Source organism: Diabrotica virgifera, chromosome 2 (genome assembly GCF_917563875.1).
Source record: "Diabrotica virgifera virgifera chromosome 2, PGI_DIABVI_V3a".
In the NCBI taxonomy this organism is placed as follows: domain Eukaryota; kingdom Metazoa; phylum Arthropoda; class Insecta; order Coleoptera; family Chrysomelidae; genus Diabrotica; species Diabrotica virgifera.
The window spans coordinates 108,442,473-108,465,979 of NC_065444.1; the positions used below are offsets into that span (position 1 = coordinate 108,442,473).

Here is a 23,507-nt window from a genome sequence, read left to right on the forward strand (position 1 = left end):
AGTTGAAAGACTGATACTTGACATACTACATTTTCATTTTCCCTTATAACTATTTAATTATTGTTTAACTTTCATAGGACTGAACGGGGTCCTTTCGGAAACCATTACATACATAATTTGTTGCTATATCTTTACAAAAGTATATGTAAATTTAAGCATTCACCTCTCATCTATCTCCAAATTATTCATTTCTTTGATAAATCAAGAAGTAAACATTAATGTCTAGGAGGTGGTTTGAGTTCAAACTTGGGGTCTGTCAAAGTTGGGGTCTGTTTAGACCCCGGTCCGGCCTTTATGATCTAACTTTATAACTGTAGTTATTTATAACTTTATAACTGTAGTTATTTAGTTAATTGCCATTTGTTTATTTGGATTTAATGTGTAATAATAAAACAGTAACTTATTTTTGAATGAAAAATCAGAAGAATAGTGTAATAATCGCTTATTAACACCTTGGCTGTGTTTAGAGATATTTATAAATTTACATTGAATGCGTTACGAGGCATATATGTCCAGTAGTGAACCTTTGATACAGTGCGTTATGACACAGTCAACACAGCCAACTGTTAGTTTATTTAGAAGCACTTATATTTGAAACGGCTACAGTTTCAATTCTTCTTCTTCTTTTGGCATCATTACCCTAGATGGTATATCCTTCCTCTTGTACCTTTGTCATCATTAAGTTCATAGTTTACAGGTTGTGTTCCACGTCATCCAACCATCCAGTTCTAGTTCTTTTTTTTATCTTCCTAGTTCTTTCTTTTTTTGTGTTCCTATTGACTTACATTGTAATATTTTTTTGGCAATATTTAATTATGCAAGAATTTGGTAGTTGCAAGAAGTTAGCTCAAGCCACCAAGACTCAAACAGAAGCGTAAGTTCAAAATCAATTGACTGTAAACTGTAAACTTGATGGAACGAACTGAGAGATGTCACAGAACTTTATGTGAAGGTTGAAGAAAATGCGAAAGAAAAATAAAAAATGAAGAAATAAGGCTAGCTGTCAACGTGGATACAACTGAAGCCCTAATACATGCAAGGAGACAATGAAACTTGTAAATTTGATTAATATTGCTAATATTAAAGTAGTAAAACAGCTCACATACCTGTGTGTGCAGATAACTAAGAACTGCAGCGAGGAGGAGGAAATATGGAAATGGATAATGCTTGCTAACAAAACATACTTTCCTGTTGCAAGTATTTGGATTTAAAAACATCCATAGGGAAGTAAGGTTCAAAGTATATAAAACTATCGTACAACCAATAGCAATATATGGCACAGAAGCATAGATCACGACAGAAAATACAATAAACCTTATCAACACTTTTCAAAGATATTGAGAAGGATATTGGGACCCATCTGCGACAATGGTATAAATTGAGAATAAGGTTTAACCATGAGTTGTATCAATATTACAAAGAACCCTATACAGGGTGTTAGTAAATAAGTATGAAAAACTTTAAGGGGTAATTCTACATGAAAAAATAATGACAGTTTGCTCTATAAACGTATGTCCGCAAATGCTTCGTTTGCAAGATACGGGGTGTTGAAATTTTTTTTTCAAACTGCCAATTTTTTTATTGCTCTAAGACCTTTTAAGCTATAAAAATTAAATTTGGTGGGTTTCAAGAGGTAGTTATTGCGCATTTTTTGGCAAACAAATAACAATTTTATATTCATCATTGGCGCGCCTACGGGTAATGGTCTGAATTTTTTTAAAGAAAAAAATACTATGCCACTGAAATATTTCAAATTAAAAATTATTTTTGTATTCCACGTTTAATTTACTATAAAGAATCTTTCTTTTCTTTTTTTCATATGGTGCACCGTTTTTATGTAAAAAATAAAACATCGCGCGTATTTTTCATTTCGTAATACATTATCAAGAACTCTCCAATATAATAATGCCAAACTAGGACACTAACAGAAAATATATCTAAAAAGATTTTAACTATGTGTAAGGCTACAACAAATGTTCAAAATTACCTCCTTTAAAGGTGACAGAGTAATTTTATATTCATCATTGGCGCGCGTACGGGTAATGGACCGAATTTTTTAAAGAAAGAATAGTATGCCACTGAGATCTGTCAAATTAAAAATCATTTTTGAATTTCTCGTTCAATTTACGACAAAAAATCTTGTTTGTCTTTTTTTCATACGAGACGCCGTTTTTATGCAAAAAAATAAAATATCTTAACGTTTACAAAGTATTCGAAATACTCGGTTTTATTCACGTATCGAGTACTAGGAAGCAGATTTGTTGATCTTTACCTCGGTGAATTGATAAGTTGTGGAGTGCAACTATGTAGACTCCCCATGTCTCTACATTCATCACCCTTTTCCTTGCAATTTTTAGAAGGATGGGAATAGGTATAAGAGAGAATCTGTTTCCGAACTAAGAAATCCAAAGATTTATTATTTTTAAACATTTATTTGTTTAAAGATGGAGTCTTTTGGGTTTCGATATTTTGTTAATAGAGGTCGCTATAGCGTCTTAATGTTAATTATATTTTGTAATTTTCATGAATGGCAAAGATATTTATTTTTTGATTCAGAGCATCATTACATATGCTTTCCTGACGAGAACAAAAGAGTTCGAAATGGTCCATAGAAAGATGGTAATGATCTCTGAATCGAAATTAAATATAATGCCTTTTATCTACCCACGGTTTCACTCACGTATCGAGTACTAGGAAGCAGATTTGTTGATCTTTACCTCGGTGAATTGATATGTTGTGGAGTGCAACTATGTAGACTATAGCGCGATTAATTTTATGAAGCAGCCCCACGAATGGAAGCCATTTTTATGTAGCGGCCCCACGTTCTAGGGTGTCATTTTATGAAAGACAACAAAGAATGGAAGTCATATGGGGCCATTTTAATGTAAGACAAAAAATAGCCCCTGTTGTTTTATGAAACATGACTAATTAAGAATTGGACAAAATTCGTGCTACATAATTTATTAAGTACCTCGGTTGCTACTGTCTCAGAGATTTTAGGGAGTGGATTCTTTGATAGATGTTATGATATATTCTTATTAGCTTAGAAAAATTAGAAAGATAGAAAAATTGAAATAAGGATGTGAAATAAAAAATAAAGAAAATTACAAAAAATAAAATATTGGGCGCCATTGGTTACCTAAGGGAAACCAAACTTTATACAAAAAAAATAGAAATAAAACAAAGAAAGATAAATTAAAATAAAACAAAGAAACATAGTCAAATAAAATGATATACATAATATACAAAATTTTATAATGTAACTTACCTCCTTTACTTTACATTCAAAATTATATACTCAGTCAATGTTTTATCGTTCTTACGATTCAAGAGAGAAGGGAAGAAAATAAATTATATGTTGAAAATCAAACATTATTTATTAAAAACAAAAAAAATAATCTCTGATCTCTCTGTTATAATTAGAGACCAGATTACCAATTAATCAAAGATGAAACGAACAGTTTTACAAATATAAAAATTATACCTTAACAATTAGTGTCCTGGCTTCTTCCTCGTAGCTTGATTCGAAAGTCCAAGGCGCTATTGCACTCGCGAAACACTTACTTCACTGTCGTTAATTACAGCAAACAGTACATTGTTTATAAACAAACATTATTATAGAAAAATTCAGCTTTCACTTGAAGATAAATAGTTTAAAAGTTCGTTAAACTGGATCAAATTTTACTTTTACTCGAATAAAATTATTTAGTTAAGACTCGAACATAAATCATTTAGTTAGACTCGAACATGATTATTGAAAGTTCATTAACTTTGACCAAAATAAAGTATGTGAGCATACTACATGTTTTAACTGCACTGTTAAACATAGTAATGAGAAAATTGAAACTCTTCTCTCCTACTTCTGGTTCTGACTGCTTAAAAGAAATTAATGGATACCAACATTGGTATAAAATGATAACGACGATTTGCTTAGAAACAGCGGGAAAATCGCCGGAGTTCACGATACACCATCACATTCACCGGGCTAGAATCAGCCCAATGGAACTCAACTCCATGACGATGGCCCTAAGGGAACCAAAACTCAACTCAACTTGATGATGGCCCTGGTGGAACTCATCACTCAACTTCACTTGATGGTGACTTCTACGGAACTAACTGAACATGATGATGGCTTCTACTGAACTCAACTGAACATGATGATATCTTATACGGAACTCTACTGAACATGATGATAGCTTATACGGAACTGATTTCTAGGACCGCTAACTCGATCCTTCTAAAACTTGGGTTCCTCTCCCAAAAAAAGGTGACTTCTCACTTAGACCAATAGGAATCATACCAGATATTTCTCTACCAATCAAATGGTCAGAAAAACTCTCAAGACATCCCTCGAACGCCATGATGGTTTTACCCTCAACCAATTACAATTACTTAAACTTCGCAATAACAAAATCCCTCGAGTTTACACGAAATGCGATGACTCATACAATATTACAGTTAGTTTTGAGAACCAATATTACTAAAGGCATCGGCTTATTTTAGGTTGAGCCTTCCGGTTGCAATACACCCTCAATAAATTTGTGTCTGAGAAAGTCATAAAAATCTTTCATCTTCTAGACTGCAACAGCCTAACAGCATAGCAGGGGTCCTTCCTCTAGCTATTTGGATACACCGACGAACATATAACCGACAAACCAAAACTGTAAATATCATAAAAACCTTTTATGCTCTGAGTCCCTACTTAACGTGGAAACTCTTTGAAAAATATTCCGTTTACAATTTTGTAGAATATCAACAACCTGGGGTACCTTAGTACACCAATTTTCAAAGAATCGCAAGAACCGAAATAGACATCCAAATCCCGTGAGAATTGAAAAACGCCATACTCTGCCTATGCGGAAGATCGATATACAGGGCGTAGCGAAAGTATTACTGGGTCGAAATTTCAAATATTTAAACGGTGGGACTTTGAGCGTGTTTCACTGCCTCCCCCACGATTTCAACGTCGTGCAAACCAGTTTGAAATCGGAACCAAACACCAAAAAAAAATGAAACGGTCAAAACAAAAAAAGAAGATTAACCTAATGCAATCTCAAAACAAAAAAAAAACTGGACGTTCGACTTGACGAGTCGACTCCAGGAACGGTTCGTTGGCTCAAGACCTCTAAAATATTTCAGTAATGACAACACGACAGTGTTGTCCCAAAACACAAATAACTAATTCGTCGTGTAATTGCTCAGAGACCTTAGGCTCACGCTAACAAATACACTACACAACTCATCGACAAAAACGTAAAATACAATAACGCTATACGTCATCTTACGCTCAAATAAACTAAAAAAATGCGATAACGCAACGCGTCATCCTAAACGCAAATAAAGCTCAAACGCTGTCGAACAATACGACCGCACTGCGCGTCATCGTTAACAAAATAACGCACAAAAAACGACGACGACGCTCTGCGTCATCAACAAAAATCTAGCCAAGGTATGTTATCGTTTTTTTTTTTGGAAGCAGAGGTTTCTTTCAACCTTGACTAACACCACGAATAACATACGAATAATGATGATATACATCATTAACGCCATAAAAAAATAACATGTTGTCCTTGTTTTGGATGCGTAAAGTCTTTCATTTACGACTAACACCAAGGACAACATATAATGGATGCATAGGAGTATCTCATCCCTGACTAATACCATAAAAAAATACCATGTTGTTTTGGATGCGTAAAGTCTTTCATTTACGACTAACACCAAGAACAACATATAATGGATGCATAGGAGTATCTCATCCCTGACTAACACCAAAAAAAAAATACCATGTTGTTTGGATGCGTAAAGTCTTTCATTTACGACTAACACCAGGGACAACATAGTTTGATAACGCTATAAGCTGTTATCAAAAAAAAAAAACAAACACACATACACACAAAAAAAAAGAGTTACCGATAGTTTACGAACCATTTTAGTTCTTCAAAGCTAAACTATCGTTGGCAACTAGACAAAAAATTTACAATTGGGGTGGTGGATGTTTAGATTAGTTGTGGTAACCAGAATAAATGATATCTAACGCGTTATCAGACGCCTAATAATAGGTACATTTTCGGTAAGTCTTAATCGGGTAGGGTCATAATCAGTAATGTCTAATATTCCGGGATACACAACCAAAAAAAAATACCATATTCCACCAAAGATATAGAAAAAAATAAAATGAGACCAAGTTTTACTAACACCCTTAAAATCAACAAAAAGTTTGGTCGGGGTAGCAAGAACTAAAATCTGACTAAACTATATACAAATATTTACACTAAATAGGACAAAGTTCACCTAAGTGTAACTTTTCCTCTAACACGGACAAAAAAAAAATAAAAATATCGAAGATGAAGTACGCAAAGGCGTAAACAGAATAAAAAAGAAAATAAACAAAAGAAATAAGCAAGCAGTCAAAGGAAACGATAAAATAAAAAACTAAAAGGAAAATAAAGAATACTTTAAGAACTATTCTTCTTAACAAAACAGATTTAAAATAGTCGATTACGGTCCTGTCCAAAAATAAAAATTGTGATTTTACACATACAAAAAATAACTGAACAGCAAAACATTTTCACAAACTGGTTGGATTCAAAGACATGCTTGTGATAAGTTTACCAACAGAGCGCAAGAATTCCTAAAAGCACCGGATCTATTGCTGAATTGCAACCATGAATGACTTCTCATTCCGACGGGTCAACTGCCGAGTTTATCCCAAATCAAATCCCTAAGCTTCCCCAGTGTCTGGTCATTCACACTGCCAAACAACAACTCCTAACAACAAAAAAATCGGAACTCATAGGCCCCATAAGCAATAGCAAACCAAAGCAAACCAAAAGAAAAAAAAATGTTTACCATCCGTCGGCAAAACTTCAAAAAAAAGTAAAATAAAATAAAGAACAGTATTAGTTCTTTCTGAGTCAATCTAATGTAGTACAAAAAATAACAATGTGGTCCAAACATAAGGTGAGTTGACTAACAAACAAATACAACATAGGCTGTGGGCTATACCCAAAAATTTGTTCTAATTACAACTCAAACAAAATCGATTGCCAAGAACGTCAGACGAACTTGCATCGAACCAAAATATCGAACGTGTAGACTTCTTTCGAAAGTCCACCATCGAAACTAATATACCGAACGTGTAGAGTGTATTTACCCCACCATCGGAAAATAATACTTAAAAGACTGTAAGCCCTGAAAATTTTCAGAAAATCTCTTAAGAAAACAAAAATTTAGACCACAAATACTGATGTAAGAAAAAATAAAATAAGTACTACAATCTACCATACTAAAAAATTTGACTTATAGGAAAGTTCGCTATTAAAGACAAAACGGCGTTTATCAAGCTGATCTCCTACAAAAAATAAGAAAAAATAAACAAAAATTTCGGACCGTAACACAAAATAACTCAAAAAAAAAATAATTTTCAATCCTAACAGATTATTAATCCGTCGAACATCTCAACAGATTCAAAAATACGAAAACAAAATGGCAAAACAAAATATATAGGCTTTACCTAATAGTCTTCTTCTTCTCTTCTTCCTTCTTGTATGTAGGCTTTAAAGCCTGTTTCTTCTTCAATATTATCCTCCTAAATTGTTTAGGTTATCGCACCACCTTTTTCTTGGTCTGCCAATACTTCTTCGTCCATTTGGTGACTTATCTCGTGCTATTCGTACTATCCTATCCTCTGCCATTCTACTAATGTGTTCGTTCCACTCCTGTTTCCGTTTTGTCACCCATCCATTTATGTCTTCTATATTGCATGATCTTCTTATGTTTTCGCTCCTCTCCCTATCCAACAGACTTTTCCCTGATATTCGTCGGAGTATTTTCACCTCTGTTGTTTCTAGTAGTCGTCTCGTTTTAGATGTGTCAGGCCTTGTCTCCGCCGTGTATGTTAATATAGGTCTAATTGCTGCTTTATAGATTCTTGCTTTTGTGTCTTGTCTTAAGTGTTTGTTCTTCCAGATTGTGTCATTAAGAGATCCCGCCGCTTTACTTGCTTTTAAGCTTTGTTGTCGTACTTCCTCTTCAACATCTCCGTAACTGGTTATATCAATTCCCAGATATCTAAACCTTGCTTCCTGCTTTATTATTTTCCCATCAATTTCGATTTTACATCGTAGTGGGTATTTAGATGTTGTCATACATTTGGTTTTTTCTGCTGATATTATCATATTGTATTTCTTGGCTGTTGTATTAAAGATGTGTGTTAATCTTTGGAGATCGTCTTCTGTCTCGGCGATTAATGCGGCGTCGTCTGCATAACACAATACTTTGATTTCTTTATTCCCCACTCTGTAACCACGACCTTTACGTACTGCTTCTATTATTTCGTCCATTATTATATTAAAGAGCAGTGGGCTTAATGAGTCACCTTGTCTGACTCCACTTTGTACTGGTATAAACTGCGTTAGTTTTCCATTTATCTTTGCCTGTATTCGATTATGAAAGTAGATGTTTTCGATGGTTTGTATAATATTGATTGGTATGTTTCTTCCATACAGTAAATGTAAGACGTCTTCGACTTGGATGCGATCGAAAGCCTTTGTCAGGTCTATAAAACATAGATATGCTGGTTTATTGTACTCAATGGCCTTTTCTGTGATTTGTCTCAGTACAAATACGGCGTCTACGCAGGATCTTCCGGATCTGAATCCTTGTTGTTCATCTGATAAAGTTGTTAGTTTATTGATTTTGTTGGTTAGGACTTTTGTGGTTAGCTTAAGTGCGGTGTTTAGTAGATTTATACCTCTATAATTGTTGGGGTCTTCTTTGTCTCCTTTTTTGAACATTGGTATCATTATGCTGTTTCTCCATGCGTCTGGTATCTTGCAGTGCAATATTAGTTTTTGTATAAGTTTTGTCATCTCTAGGGTTATACTTTCTCCTCCGTATTTTAGAAGCTCGTTGGTTATTCCGTCTGGTCCTGGTGACTTCCTATTTTTGAGTGAATTTATGGCTACCCCTACTTCCTGAAAACTGATTTCAATTTCGTGTCTTAATTCAGGTAGGTTATTATTTTGATTATGATTTTCCTTTCCTTTAAACAGTTCCGTCAAGTATCTTTCCCATTCGTTTGCTGGTATGTTATTGTATTCCTTCAATTCTGCCATTTCTTTCCGTTGGTTTCTTATGAATCTCCATATTTGTTTTTGTGTTCCGTAGAAGTCGCTTTCCATCCTTTTTGTAAACTGTTCCCAGTGTTCATTTTTTGTTCTTCGTACCAATTGCTTTGTTTCATTTCGTATTCTTCTATAGGTGTCTCTGGATTCTGGAGTGTTTGATGTTTTATACTTCATGTAGGCGTCTCTCTTCTCTTTACATTTGTCTTTTATTTCTTTTCTGAACCATGGTGTATTGTTGTTGTTTCTTTTGTTCAGTATGACTTTGCGTTTTCCTAGAGCTTCTGTTGCTGCCTCTTCAATATTGTTTTTAATTTTCTCCCAGCTCGCGTTTATATCTTCGATGTCGTCTATCTGCTTCAGCTGTATCTTCTGTGCTAGCCTCCTTTGGTACATTTCTTTGGTAGAATCGTTCCACAGTGATTCTACATTGAATTTTTCCTCGGTGATTTCCTGTGGAAAATGTTTTGGTGTTAGTTTCATTCTTATTTTTGCTAGGACTAATTTGTGTTCACTCCCTGCGTCTGCCGAGTTTAAAGTTTGAATATCTAGAATCTGCTCTGGGTGGATTTTTCTATTAGTGACTATAAAGTCAATCATAGATTTGTGCCCCCTGGAGTTTTCAAACGTATATTTATACTGAAGCTTATGGTCGAAAAATGTATTATTGATTCGCAGTTCGTTAAAAGCACAGAGATTAGCCATGAGTTCTCCATTTGAGTTGACATGGTTTTCATTGAATCTTTGTTTTACTCCTGAAACTATTTCATTTCCGATTCGTGCATTAAAATCCCCCATAAGAATTAAGTGTTCTTCATGAGGTATATCGTCCAGGATGGTTTGCAACTGTTCGTAGAATGCCTCTCGTTCCTTCTTAGGTTTGCAGTCCTCGGGGCTATAGATAGATATAACATTTAATTTTTGGTAGTCCATTGTGATGTTCATATGTATTATTCTTTCGGAGACGTAACGGCAGTTACTTATGTTGTCTTTAAATTTTTTATGGACAAGTATACCTACGCCTGCTCGTGCTCGTTCTTCTTTCTTCACTCCACTATATGCTAAAATATATTGGTTATAGTCTCTTTGACCTTTACCTTTCTTCTTGGTTTCTTGGATTGCACAAATGTCTATGTTTTTGTTTATCAGTTCTTCGATTATCTCTTGGTCTTTGTTGTTGAACGAAGTTATGTTCCATGTTGCTAATCTGATTGTTGGCTTCTTTTTCCTTCTCGTTTTCCTTTTCTTTGCGTGGTTCGTCATCTTAGGTTCCGTCGAGTTCCGAGGCTTTATATCGGTTCTTTGAGCCTTGTTTTCTTTTATAATGGGTAGGATGTAAACCTGGCCCATCAACCCTCCTCTTTTTTCCGGGCTTGGGACCGGCTGTGAGTAACCTAATAGTTAATCTGTTAAATGATAAGAAAATATTTAAAAATTGTTGTTTAAAAATAAGCTAAAGTCGAAAATGAAAATATTAACGACAAAAAAATGAAAATTAATTTGAATTACGTTGTTTTAGACAAAAAAGGTTATTGTCTAAAATTTAAATTGCTGAATGTTTCTATTTAATCAATTACAAAAAAAAATTTACAGTTTTCTTCGTTATTTTAACGAAAAAACATTTTTTTACAAAACATTGTAAAACATAAACACAAACAATAAATTATCCTTTCTCTTGATCGTAAGACATTGCTGAGTAGGTAAGTTACAAACACAAAAAATAATAAAATTTGAAAATAATAGTATTTATTTTCATAAATCAAGCGTAAACACAAAATTATACCAAATGCAACGGGGTAAAAATTCAACAACTGTTTGTCATACCCTCGTAATCGAAAAACGTTTATGATTCTCGCCGGTCAGAGAACATCGGCTGACGGCTGGGATCGCTAAATGCGGAGAGTTCAAAATTCTCTCGCGCCGGAAAAATATGGGTTGCAGCTGATCGTTTGGACTACGATCGAACGAAGGCAAATAAAATGTAACTAGAATCAAATATGCTAAAAAATAGATAGAAAATACTATAGAATGCTAATTAAGAGTAAGATGTCCCAGGTTGGCTGCGACATTTTATGTAGGACAAGCTAATAAGAATTAGACAAAAGATATAGCTCGCCGTTGCGCGCCATTTTTATATAGCGCGATTAATTTTATGAAGCAGCCCCACGAATGGAAGCCATTTTTATGTAGCGGCCCCACGTTCTAGGGTGTCATTTTATGAAAGACAACAAAGAATGGAAGTCATATGGGGCCATTTTAATGTAAGACAAAAAATAGCCCGTTGTTTTATGAAACATGACTAATTAAGAATTGGACAAAATTCGTGCTACATAATTTATTAAGTACCTCGGTTGCTACTGTCTCAGAGATTTTAGGGAGTGGATTCTTTGATAGATGTTATGATATATTCTTATTAGCTTAGAAAAATTAGAAAGATAGAAAAATTGAAATAAGAATGTGAAATAAAAAATAAAGAAAAATACAAAAAATAAAATATTGGGCGCCATTGGTTACCTAAGGGAAACCAAACTTTATACAAAAAAAATAGAAATAAAACAAAGAAAGATAAATTAAAATAAAACAAAGAAACATAGTCAAATAAAATGATATACATAATATACAAAATGTTATAATGTAACTTACCTCCTTTACTTTACATTCAAAATTATATACTCAGTCAATGTTTTATCGTTCTTACGATTCAAGAGAGAAGGGAAGAAAATAAATTATATGTTGAAAATCAAACATTATTTATTAAAAACAAAAAAAATAATCTCTGATCTCTCTGTTATAATTAGAGACCAGATTACCAATTAATCAAAGATGAAACGAACAGTTTTACAAATATAAAAATTATACCTTAACAATTAGTGTCCTGGCTTCTTCCTCGTAGCTTGATTCGAAAGTCCAAGGCGCTATTGCACTCGCGAAACACTTACTTCACTGTCGTTAATTACAGCAAACAGTACATTGTTTATAAACAAACATTATTATAGAAAAATTCAGCTTTCACTTGAAGATAAATAGTTTAAAAGTTCGTTAAACTGGATCAAATTTTACTTTTACTCGAATAAAATTATTTAGTTAAGACTCGAACATAAATCATTTAGTTAGACTCGAACATGATTATTGAAAGTTCATTAACTTTGACCAAAATAAAGTATGTGAGCATACTACATGTTTTAACTGCACTGTTAAACATAGTAATGAGAAAATTGAAACTCTTCTCTCCTACTTCTGGTTCTGACTGCTTAAAAGAAATTAATGGATACCAACATTGGTATAAAATGATAACGACGATTTGCTTAGAAACAGCGGGAAAATCGCCGGAGTTCACGATACACCATCACATTCACCGGGCTAGAATCAGCCCAATGGAACTCAACTCCATGACGATGGCCCTAAGGGAACCAAAACTCAACTTAACTCGATGATGGCCCTGGTGGAACTCATCACTCAACTTCACTTGATGGTGACTTCTACGGAACTAACTGAACATGATGATGGCTTCTACTGAACTCAACTGAACATGATGATAGCTTATACGGAACTCTACTGAACATGATGATAGCTTATACGGAACTGATTTCTAGGACCGCTAACTCGATCCTTCTAAAACTTGGGTTCCTCTCCCAAAAAAAGGTGACTTCTCACTTAGACCAATAGGAATCATACCAGATATTTCTCTACCAATCAAATGGTCAGAAAAACTCTCAAGACATCCCTCGAACGCCATGATGGTTTTACCCTCAACCAATTACAATTACTTAAACTTCGCAATAACAAAATCCCTCGAGTTTACACGAAATGCGATGACTCAAACAATATTACAGTTAGTTTTGAGAACCAATATTACTAAAGGCATCGGCTTATTTTAGGTTGAGCCTTGCGGTTGCAATACACCCTCAATAAATTTGTGTCTGAGAAAGTCATAAAAATCTTTCATCTTCTAGACTGCAACAGCCTAACAGCATAGCAGGGGTCCTTCCTCTAGCTATTTGGATACACCGACGAACATATAACCGACAAACCAAAACTGTAAATATCATAAAAACCTTTTATGCTCTGAGTCCCTACTTAACGTGGAAACTCTTTGAAAAATATTCCGTTTACAATTTTGTAGAATATCAACAACCTGGGGTACCTTAGTACACCAATTTTCAAAGAATCGCAAGAACCGAAATAGACATCCAAATCCCGTGAGAATTGAAAAACGCCATACTCTGCCTATGCGGAAGATCGATATACAGGGCGTAGCGAAAGTATTACTGGGTCGAAATTTCAAATATTTAAACGGTGGGACTTTGAGCGTGTTTCAAGACTTCCCATGTCTCTACATTCATCACCCTTTTCCTTGCAATTTTTAGAAGGATGGGAATATGTATAAGAGAGAATCTGTTTCCGAACTGAGAAATCCAAAGATTTATTATTTTTAAACATATATTTGTTTAAAGATGGAATCTTTTGGGTTTCGACATTTTGTTAATAGAGGTCGCTATAGCGTCTTAATGTTAATTATATTTTGTAATTTTCATGAATGGCAAAGATATTTATTTTTCGATTCAGAGCATCATTACATATGCTTTCCTGACGAGAACAAAAGAGTTCGAAATGGTCCATAGAAAGATGGTAATGATCTCTGAATCGAAATTAAATATAATGCCTTTTATCTACCCACGGTTTTACTCACGTATCGAGTACTAGGAAGCAGATTTGTTGATCTTTACCTCGGTGAATTAATATGTTGTGGAGTGTAACTATGTAGACTCCCCATGTCTCTACATTCATCACCCTTTTCCTTGCAATTTTTAGAAGGATGGGAATAGGTATAAGAGAGAATCTGTTTCCGAACTAAGAAATCCAAAGATTTATTATTTTTAAACATTTATTTGTGTAAAGATGGAGTCTTTTGGGTTTTGACATTTTGTTAATAGAGGTCGCTATAGCGTCTTAATGTTAATTATATTTTGTAATTTTCATGAATGGCAAAGATATTTATTTTTCGATTCAGAGCATCATTACATATGCTTTCCTGACGAGAACAAAAGAGTTCGAAATGGTCCATAGAAAGATGGTAATGATCTCTGAATCGAAATTAAATATAATGCCTTTTATCTACCCACGGTTTTACTCACGTATCGAGTACTAGGAAGCAGATTTATTGATCTTTACCTCGGTGAATTGATATGTTGTGGAGTGCAACTATGTAGACTCCCCATGAAAATTGAAATTCTTTATTGAAATAGAAATCCTACTAACAATATTTAAATATGAATTTCCTTAATTAAATGTAACATACAATATACAATACATGCAATATTATACAACACATACAGATTTATTAAAAATTATTATTTTTTTTATCTAGGTAAAATATATGTCTTCAGTAATTTTTTAAAAATTTGAACTGTCAGTGCATTCTTAACACTGGGGGGAAGATGGTTAAATTCATTCATACATTTGTAAAACAGGGATGTCATTGTGCTATGTTTATTAGTTTTTTGAATATCAAAATCTTCAATATTTCTCATGGTATATGAATGAACTTGACCCCTCAATGTAACATATTCATTAAAATATGCAGGCAGCATTCCTTTTTTTAATTTAAAAATGAAAACCATAGTAAGGTAGTAAAGCCTTTGTTGAACTGAAAACCAACCTAAAGTAGAGTACATCATCTCAATTGGCGTGTAGCCATTGCATCGAAGAATTGTTCTCATACCTCTGTTATACAAAATTTGCAATGATTGAATTGATCCTTTATCACCTAAATATAAAGCACTTGAACAGTAGTCAAAATGGGGCTGAATTATACTTCTAAATACAGTGATCCTTGAAAATAATGATAGATCTTTGCTAATTCTATTAAAGAAAAATAATTTTTTAGATATTTTCTTGCAAATATATTGAAAATGAGGTTTCAGAGAGAGTGTGTTATCCAGTATAAATCCAAGATATTTAATTTCATTGACCCTACATGTCTCTACATTCATCACCCTTTTCCTTGCAATTTTTAGAAGGATGGGAATAGGTATAAGAGAGAATCTGTTTCCGAACTAAGAAATCCAAAGATTTATTATTTTTAAACATTTATTTGTTTAAAGATGGAGTCTTTTGGGTTTCGACATTTTGTTAATAGAGGTCGCTATAGCGTCTTAATGTTAATTATATTTTGTAATTTTCATGAATGGCAAAGATATTTATTTTTCGATTCAGAGCATCATTACATATGCTTTCCTGACGAGAACAAAAGAGTTCGAAATGGTCCATAGAAAGATGGTAATGATCTGTGAATCGAAATTAAATATAATGCCTTTTATCTACCCACGGTTTTACTCACGTATCGAGTACTAGGAAGCAGATTTGTTGATCTTTACCTCGGTGAATTGATATGTTGTGGAGTGCAACTACACTCTGGGCCAAAATTAACGGGCCACCTTAAAAATAGGTCATTTTTGATGTCTTATTTCTCCTAAACCTGTTGTCTGATTTAAGTGATTTTTTAATATGTTATAGCCTTATTCCTTGATAATATCGTTATAATAATATTGTTGCTAAACAGGTAGATTTTCATTGTATACCGGGTGTACGAATCAAACTGTGTTTTTTTCTTAAAGTTTGCATCACCCTGTGGAATATTCTAGCATTTGTAGAATACTGAAATTAAAACCTAACTATAACCTCATGCTTTCTCAACATTTTGTTTTTTGATTGATTCGCTTATGCTGGATAATAAAAAAGTTAGGTGCTTTAACAACTAGACATGTTTTTTATCAATACAGGGTGCTTTTAAAAAATTTTGGAAAATTTTAAGGGGTAATTCTGCATGAAAAAACAATGACAGTTTGCTTTATAAACTTATGTCCGCAAATGCTTCGTTTCTAAGATAGGGGGTGTTGAAAATTTTTTGACAAACTGACGATTTATTTATTACTTTAAAACCGGTTGACGTATGCAAATTCAATTTAGTGGGTTTTATGACGTAGTTATTGCATATTTTTTGACATACAATTAAGAATTTAATTTTCACCATTGGCGCCCATACGGGTAATATGATGGCTCATATTACCCGTATGGGCGCCAATGGTGAATATTAAATGCTTAATTGTATGCCAAAAAATGTGCAATAACTACATCTTAAAACCCACCAAATTTCATGTGCATGTCTCAACCGGTTTTAAAGTAATAAATAAACTCACTTAAAAAATTAACCGCCCACCTTGTGTTTCTTTCAATTTGCAGAAATTGTTAACCTTGGACCACATTTTATGAAGGATACGGTGAAAACTACCTCCGCGGAAGAGAAATAATAATTTTTTTGAAAAAACTCGTTTGTTGCAGCAAAAATCAAATGAAAAAAATCTTCGAAGAAAATTCAAATTAACAATATTTTGGAAATAAAAGTCTAATTAAAAAAAATTGGGTATCAATAATGAGTGTGGCCGTCTCTAGCCCTTAGGACTTCTCAGAGCCGGTTTGGCAATCCATTCATGATATCCTGGATATCACATTGGGGAATATTTTGCTACTCCTCTACCGCAGCTGTCTTCAGCTCTTCAAGGGATGCAGGGGCTGGTACTCTCGCTCTTACCCGTCTTTTGAGGTTGTCCCAGATATGCTCAATTGGGTTAAGATCGGGACTGTGTGCTGGCCATGGTAGAACTTGAATCCCGACTTCAGTAAGGTACTCACGGGTAGATCTTGCTGTATGGCAACGTGCATTGTCATGCATTAGTCTGAAGTTATCACCAATGAATGGTGCAAAAGGCATGACATGGTCTTGGAGAACTTCTTGCACGTATACTTGGGCATTCACACTGCCTCTACCGAACACAACCAGATCAGTACGCGCTTGAACGCGCTCAACAATGAAGCGGACATCTCGAACTGAAGTGCATCGTTGTCGGCCTTGACCTGGCCTGCGGTTGTACGATCCTGCAGCGGGATTACGAACACTCGATGCGAGATCGCAAGACGAACCGTAGGCAAACTCGATGCGAATACGCATCGAAGCCAGAAAGTGATTACGAACTGGGTTCGAGTAGACTGTCAGAAAATCATCGGCAATTTTCGTATTTTTGCACCTACGGGATAATATTTCGAACAAATGGAATGATGTGCACGTCATATGCCAAGGAATTTCTCTCATTAACCTCAATAATTATTACAATAGAATATAAAATAAAGTTTTTATTACATATTTAATTGTTATAAACGTTTATTTTATATTCTAAGGATGGTACAGTGATAACGTGTACCTAGATATAAAAATATATGATTTTCGAACTTGAGTAGAATTTGAGATTAATTATGATTTTTTACCGTTATTAAAGATTAAATGGCCAGGGAAAGATGGGATACGTTATATAAAAATATTACTAAGGTCGTAATGGTCACTGCTAACTACCTATTCACTTCATCGAATTCTGTCTCAGAGCTTTCCTTCACATATTTTTAAAGTAGGAATAAGTATTAGAGAACTTCTGTCCGTGTAATGAGTGTAATAACACCTCACTGGGAGATTTAAACAATATATTTTTTTAATGTTCAAAACATGAGAATTATTATCAAAACCGTATAATCTAAATATCGTTTGATTAACGACTTACATTATTTTTAAATTGAAAAAATCAAAGTATGAAGTAAGTAGGTTATGTCATTATGTATTCACTTTTCTTAATTTTTATACTTGGACCGGCAAGAGAGAAAGCGTTATAGGAGATCAGCGATCTATCAGAGAGAGATAGATAGTTCGGGTTGGCAACTCGACAGGGTCGTAGGTATCGAGCAGTGCCTTCGAGTTGACTCGCATCGACAACGTAGGGAAAGAGGTTTTGTAATCACTCCCTACGGTAAACATGGCGGATACGATGCGTATCGAGTGTACGTAATCCGGGCCCTGTCTTCCGAAATCGTCTGATGACATTTTGTACCGTAGTTCTGGATAAATCGAGCGTGCGGGCGATATGACGTTGACTGTAAGCAGCATCAACTAAAGCCACTGCCCTAGCAGCATCTGTTGGAGCGAGTGGCATTTTTAAAATCACAAACAATAAATAAGCACTAAAATTTTAACTTAAACAATATCCGCTCACAATGATATGAAATTACAGGGATTGTTCAAGAATTGTTGTTAACACGGAAACAGATTTGCAACAATGTCGTACAACGACTATATGTCAAAAATCTTTTAATGACACAAATTTAGGAAACAAACTGTCACATATAATGTAAACAAAACAATAATAAAGGTGGCGGGGTTAATTTTGCTGGTGAGTTAAATCGTCTGTATTAATGAAAAACATGGCTAGTTGTTAAACTACCTAACTTTTTTATTATCCAACATAAGCGAATGAATCAAAAAACAAAATGCTGAGAACACATGGGGCTACAGTTAGGTTTTAATTTCAATATTTTATAAATGCTAGGATATTCCACAGGGTGATGCAAACTTTAAGAAAAAAACACTGTTTGATTGGTACACCTGGTATACAATGAAAATGTACCTGTTTAGCAACAATATTATTATAGCGACATTGTCAAGGAATAAGGCTATAACATACTAAAAAAATCACTTAAATCGGACAACAGGTTTAAGAGATATAAGACATCAAAAATGACCCATTTTTAAGGTGGCCCGTTAATTTTGGCCCAGAGTGTATGTAGACTCCCCATGTCTCTACATTCATCACCCTTTTCCTTGCAATTTTTAGAAGGATGGGAATAGGTATAAGAGAGAATCTGTTTCCGTTGGTATTTTTAAACACTTATTTGTTTAAAGATGGAGTCTTTTGGGTTTCGACATTTTGTTATTTGAAATAAGTTTCTATGCATATGGAATCTACCTCGAATAATTTGTAGGCGTTAAGATGTTGTATTCTTTTGTATAAAAACGGCGTCGCATACGAAAAAAGACAAGAATGATTTTTTGTCATAAATTGAACGAGGAATTCAAAAATGATTTTTAATTTGACGTTTCTCAGTGGCGTACTATTTTTTTTCTTTAAAAAATTCAGATCGTTACCTGTATGGGCGCCAGTAGTGAATATAAAATTATTCTGTCACCTTTAAAGGAGGTAATTTTGAACATTTGTTGTAGCTTTGCACCTAGTTAAAATCTTTTTAGTAATATTTCCTGTTATTGTTCTACTTTGGTATTATTATATTGGAGAGTTCTTGATAATGTATTAAGAAATGAAAAATACGTATTAAGAAAGGTTCTTTTTCATAAATTAAACGTAGAATACAAAAATAATTTTTAATTTGAAATATCTCAGTGGCGTACCATTTTTTTCTTTAAAAAAATTTATATAAAATTGAATAGCCTACAGCTACACAATCTGAAGCTGATTCTATTGAAACTATATCCAATATCTGTGCTTTTTTCAATCTCTTCCAGACCAACGAAATAACCAACGATAGAGGAGTTACGCTTGATCTCATTTTATCTCCATTGGGTATTGATGTATTGAAGGCTATCGACACTTTAATTCCAGTGGACACACATCATCCTCCGCTTGAATGCAGTTTGCCACTCAAAATCACAAATGATCATTTATCTGGTGAAGAGTATTATTATGACTTTGTTCATGCTGACTATGCAGCAATTCGTTCATCCCTTCAAGCAATTAATTGGGATGGTGCACTTCAAGGAAAAGTACTCTCTGACATGGTTTCTGTATTTTACGACATTTTTTATTCCATCATTGATTGTTTTGTTCCGCTAAAAAAAATCTGTGATAAGAAATATCCATGCTGGTACTCCTCTGAGCTGAAGAAGTTGCTTCACGAGAAGAAATCAGTGCACAAGATATATAAGAGCACAAGGTGTCCAGAAAGTTATGCAGCATTTAGTAACTTAAGAACTAGATGTAAATTTTTATCAAGACAGTGTTATGCTGATTACATTCAACGTACCGAACATTCTATTGTTAATAACGTTAAATCCTTTTGGAAATTTGTAAGTAGTAAAAGGGAAAATAACGCTATACCTAATACAATGACTCTTGGAGATCGTACTGCCTTCAATGGAACTGATATTGCTAATCTTTTTGCTAACCAATTCTCTTCCGTCTATACTAACCAATCCTTACATCCGCATGTAACCCAGATTTCACCTTTGGTTAATGTGTCTAATTATCACATTGAAATTTCAAAAATCTACGAAAAACTGTCTGAACTCAATACCAACAAAGGTCCTGGTCCTGATGGAATTCCCCCCACTTTCCTTAAAACATTCAGCTTCATTCTATCGCGCCCACTTTTTTATATATTTAATAAGTCTTTATCAACAGGGGAATTTCCAGACTACTGGAAAAACTCTTGTCACTCCAATATATAAATCAGGTCGAAAATCGGATATAGGTAACTATCGTCCCATTTGTATTCTTAGTGCTATTCCTAAAGTTTTTGAGAGCATTATTTCCGATTATTTAAGTTATGACTTCTCGCCAATTATAGGGGCCCTAACAATTTGGATTTACATCCAAAAAATCAGCAGAATTGGGTCTCATAACATATGTTGATTTTTTGACAGATGCTCTTGAGAGGGGTTTACAAGTTGACTCTGTGTATACTGACTTTTCCAAAGCTTTCGACAAAGTTAATCATGAGCTCTTGATTCATAAACTTTATTTATATGGAGTTGATGGCCTTATATTGAAGTGGCTCAAGAGCTATCTTACGCAAAGATCGCAAATTGTCAGGGTTAATCATCACTATTCTCATACCATCTCTGTTAACTCAGGTGTACCACAGGGATCACACTTGGGACCTCTGTTGTTTAATATATTTATCAATGATCTAATACCCTGTTTCCAAGTAAGTGAAACTTTGTTATTCGCTGATGATTTAAAATGTTTTAAAATAATCACATCTGAGGCTGATTCACTTAGTCTACAAGGTGATATTGATCGCCTATCTAACTGGTGTATGCAAAATGGTATGTGTTTGAATGCATCCAAATGCCATATTCTTCGTTTCCACCGAACTCATCATCCAATCATCTTCGAATATAGTATAAATAATCTGACCTTACATTCTGCCTCTGAAACTAGGGATCTAGGTGTGATCCTTGACTCCGCCCTTAGCTATAAATCACACATTTACAGTACAATACAGAAGTCTATGAAGATGCTTGGCTTTATAAAAAGAACCACTAAAGACTTTACAAACATCTCAGCTATTAAATCTCTTTATTTCTCCCTGGTTAGATCTCATTTCGATTACTGTTCCACAATTTGGTCCCCCTATTACTTTACTCATAAACTGAAGATTGAGGCTGTCCAACACAATTTTCTGAGATATACTGCCAGTAAGTTGCATGTATACTATGACTATTCTGTATTAGAGCGCATACTGAACTTACCTCCTCTTGAGGTACGCAGAAAACAAAGAGACTTAATTATTTTATTTAAAATTATCAACGGGCTGTGTAACTGCCCCGAACTTCTCTCCAAAATATCTCTATTTGTCCCCAGTCGTTCGACTAGGCAGGTGCAAACCTTTTATGTCTCTTTTCATAGATTCAATTATTCTTACAACACATTTCTTCCTAGAACTCTTCGATTAGCTAACTCATTAAATAACCTCGAAATTTTTAATATATCAGTTTCCCGCTTTAAAAACCTAATTTCTTCCCTAACTTTTTAACTTTTTAATATTTTCGGCCAGAGCTTTTGTATTGTGATTAGTGTTACATGACCTGTATGTATTAGATAACTTAAAACCGTTATACCTTACAACATTTCCGAATTGATTTAGGTGATATCTTTTGTTTGTAATTGTACTGACCTAATGTTATCTTATTCTTTTTTTTTTCTTTTTTGTAACTGTATTACTCATACGAGTTATTTTTTCTCAAACCACTTGGTTATATGTTATATTACGATAGTTTATGTTATATAATTGGTTAACATTAATGTTATATAATTGTATAATTATGTTATATAATTTAGAACACTGTAAAATTTATATCGGAATAGGGCTTGCCCGTGAATAAATAAATAAATAAATAATTTTGAATATAAAATTGTTATTTGTTTGCCAAAAATGCGCAATAACTACCTCTTGAAACCCACCAAATGTAATTTTCATATCTCAACCGGTCTTAGAGCAATAAAAAAATTGGCAGTTTGAAATAAAAATTTCAACACCCTGTATCTCGGAAACAAAGCATTTGCAGACATATGTTTATAAAGTAAACTGCCATTATTTTTTCATGTAGAATTATCCCTTAAAGTTTTTCATACTTATTTACTAACACTCTGTATAGTAAATTAAGCAAAAATACAAATATTGCTCTGAGCAGGTCACCTTATAAGAATGACTAATGACAGAACACCTAGTAGAACGCTTAGCGTAACTATGGTGGGATGTTGGCCAGTAGGAAGACTAAGGAGGAAATAGATAAACAAGCACTAAAGAGATATTGAGGGTGGAAAACTGTAATGCTGGAGGAGAGCAGCCAGGGACAGAGATACAGAGAGAAGTGGTTAAATAGCAGTAAAAGTTCAAGTAACTGATTGTTACATGAATGAAGATATTATAGGTAAAACTTTACTTTGATTTACAAAATTAAAAATTAATTACATAGCAGCTACATGTCATTAATATTGGGTGTGTTCAGACAACCACAGCGGCTGGATAGCTGAATAAGTGATAGCTGTCAGATGATACCGCTGGAAGTCAGCCTCTGAGAGATTTACTAAGCTTTCCCTATTAGTGCTGGATACAACCACTAAGCTGCTTTGTACTGACAGTCAGCCGCTGTGGTTATCCAAATGCACCCATTGATAACATCTTTATTTTTTTTAATATTGTTTGTGTGTGTTCCCAGACATGGCAACAGCTTGACACATTCAGCTGTACATATTGCCATTTGCACCATCAAAAATTGGGTGTGTTCAGACAATGTCAGCGGCCGAATGTAAGCATAAAGCGGCTTATTGATTGTATGCAGTGGCAATAAGGGACACTTAGTAAATCTCACAGAGGCTGACTTCCAGCTGTGTCATCTGAACGCTACCGCTTACTCAGCTGTCCAGTCGCTGAGGTTGTGTGAATGTACCCAATGAATACCCAATCCAACACTAGTATTGAGATGAACTAATTGATGATTACCCAAAGAAAAAACATAGTTACAAGCTCTACTGCCAATAAAATACGTTTTTTGTACAGGGTTTATATGTTAGGACAATCCACATAAATGGATAGCTATTACATACAAATATAAAATATTTTAATATTAACTTCATGATCCTTACTTTCTGTAGCAAAATCTTCAAGTATCCCTTCAGGATTTATTCCGTGTTCTGCACATAATCTTTTCCAAAACTCAAAACCAACTGAAAACAAAAATAAATAAATAAAGTTAACCTAAAA

General features: G+C 34.1%; 1 protein-coding gene across 1 annotated transcript in view; it reads right to left on the minus strand.

The window, feature by feature from the left end:
• The window catches only part of LOC114324509 (tubulin gamma-1 chain-like), a 50,554-nt gene that overhangs the window by 26,850 nt on the left and 197 nt on the right, over positions 1-23,507 (minus strand). Inside the window, exon 2 of the mRNA XM_028272367.2 lies at positions 23,390-23,470. Coding sequence (XP_028128168.1) covers positions 23,390-23,470 — 81 coding nt within the window. The remainder of the gene's footprint in view (positions 1-23,389; positions 23,471-23,507) is intronic.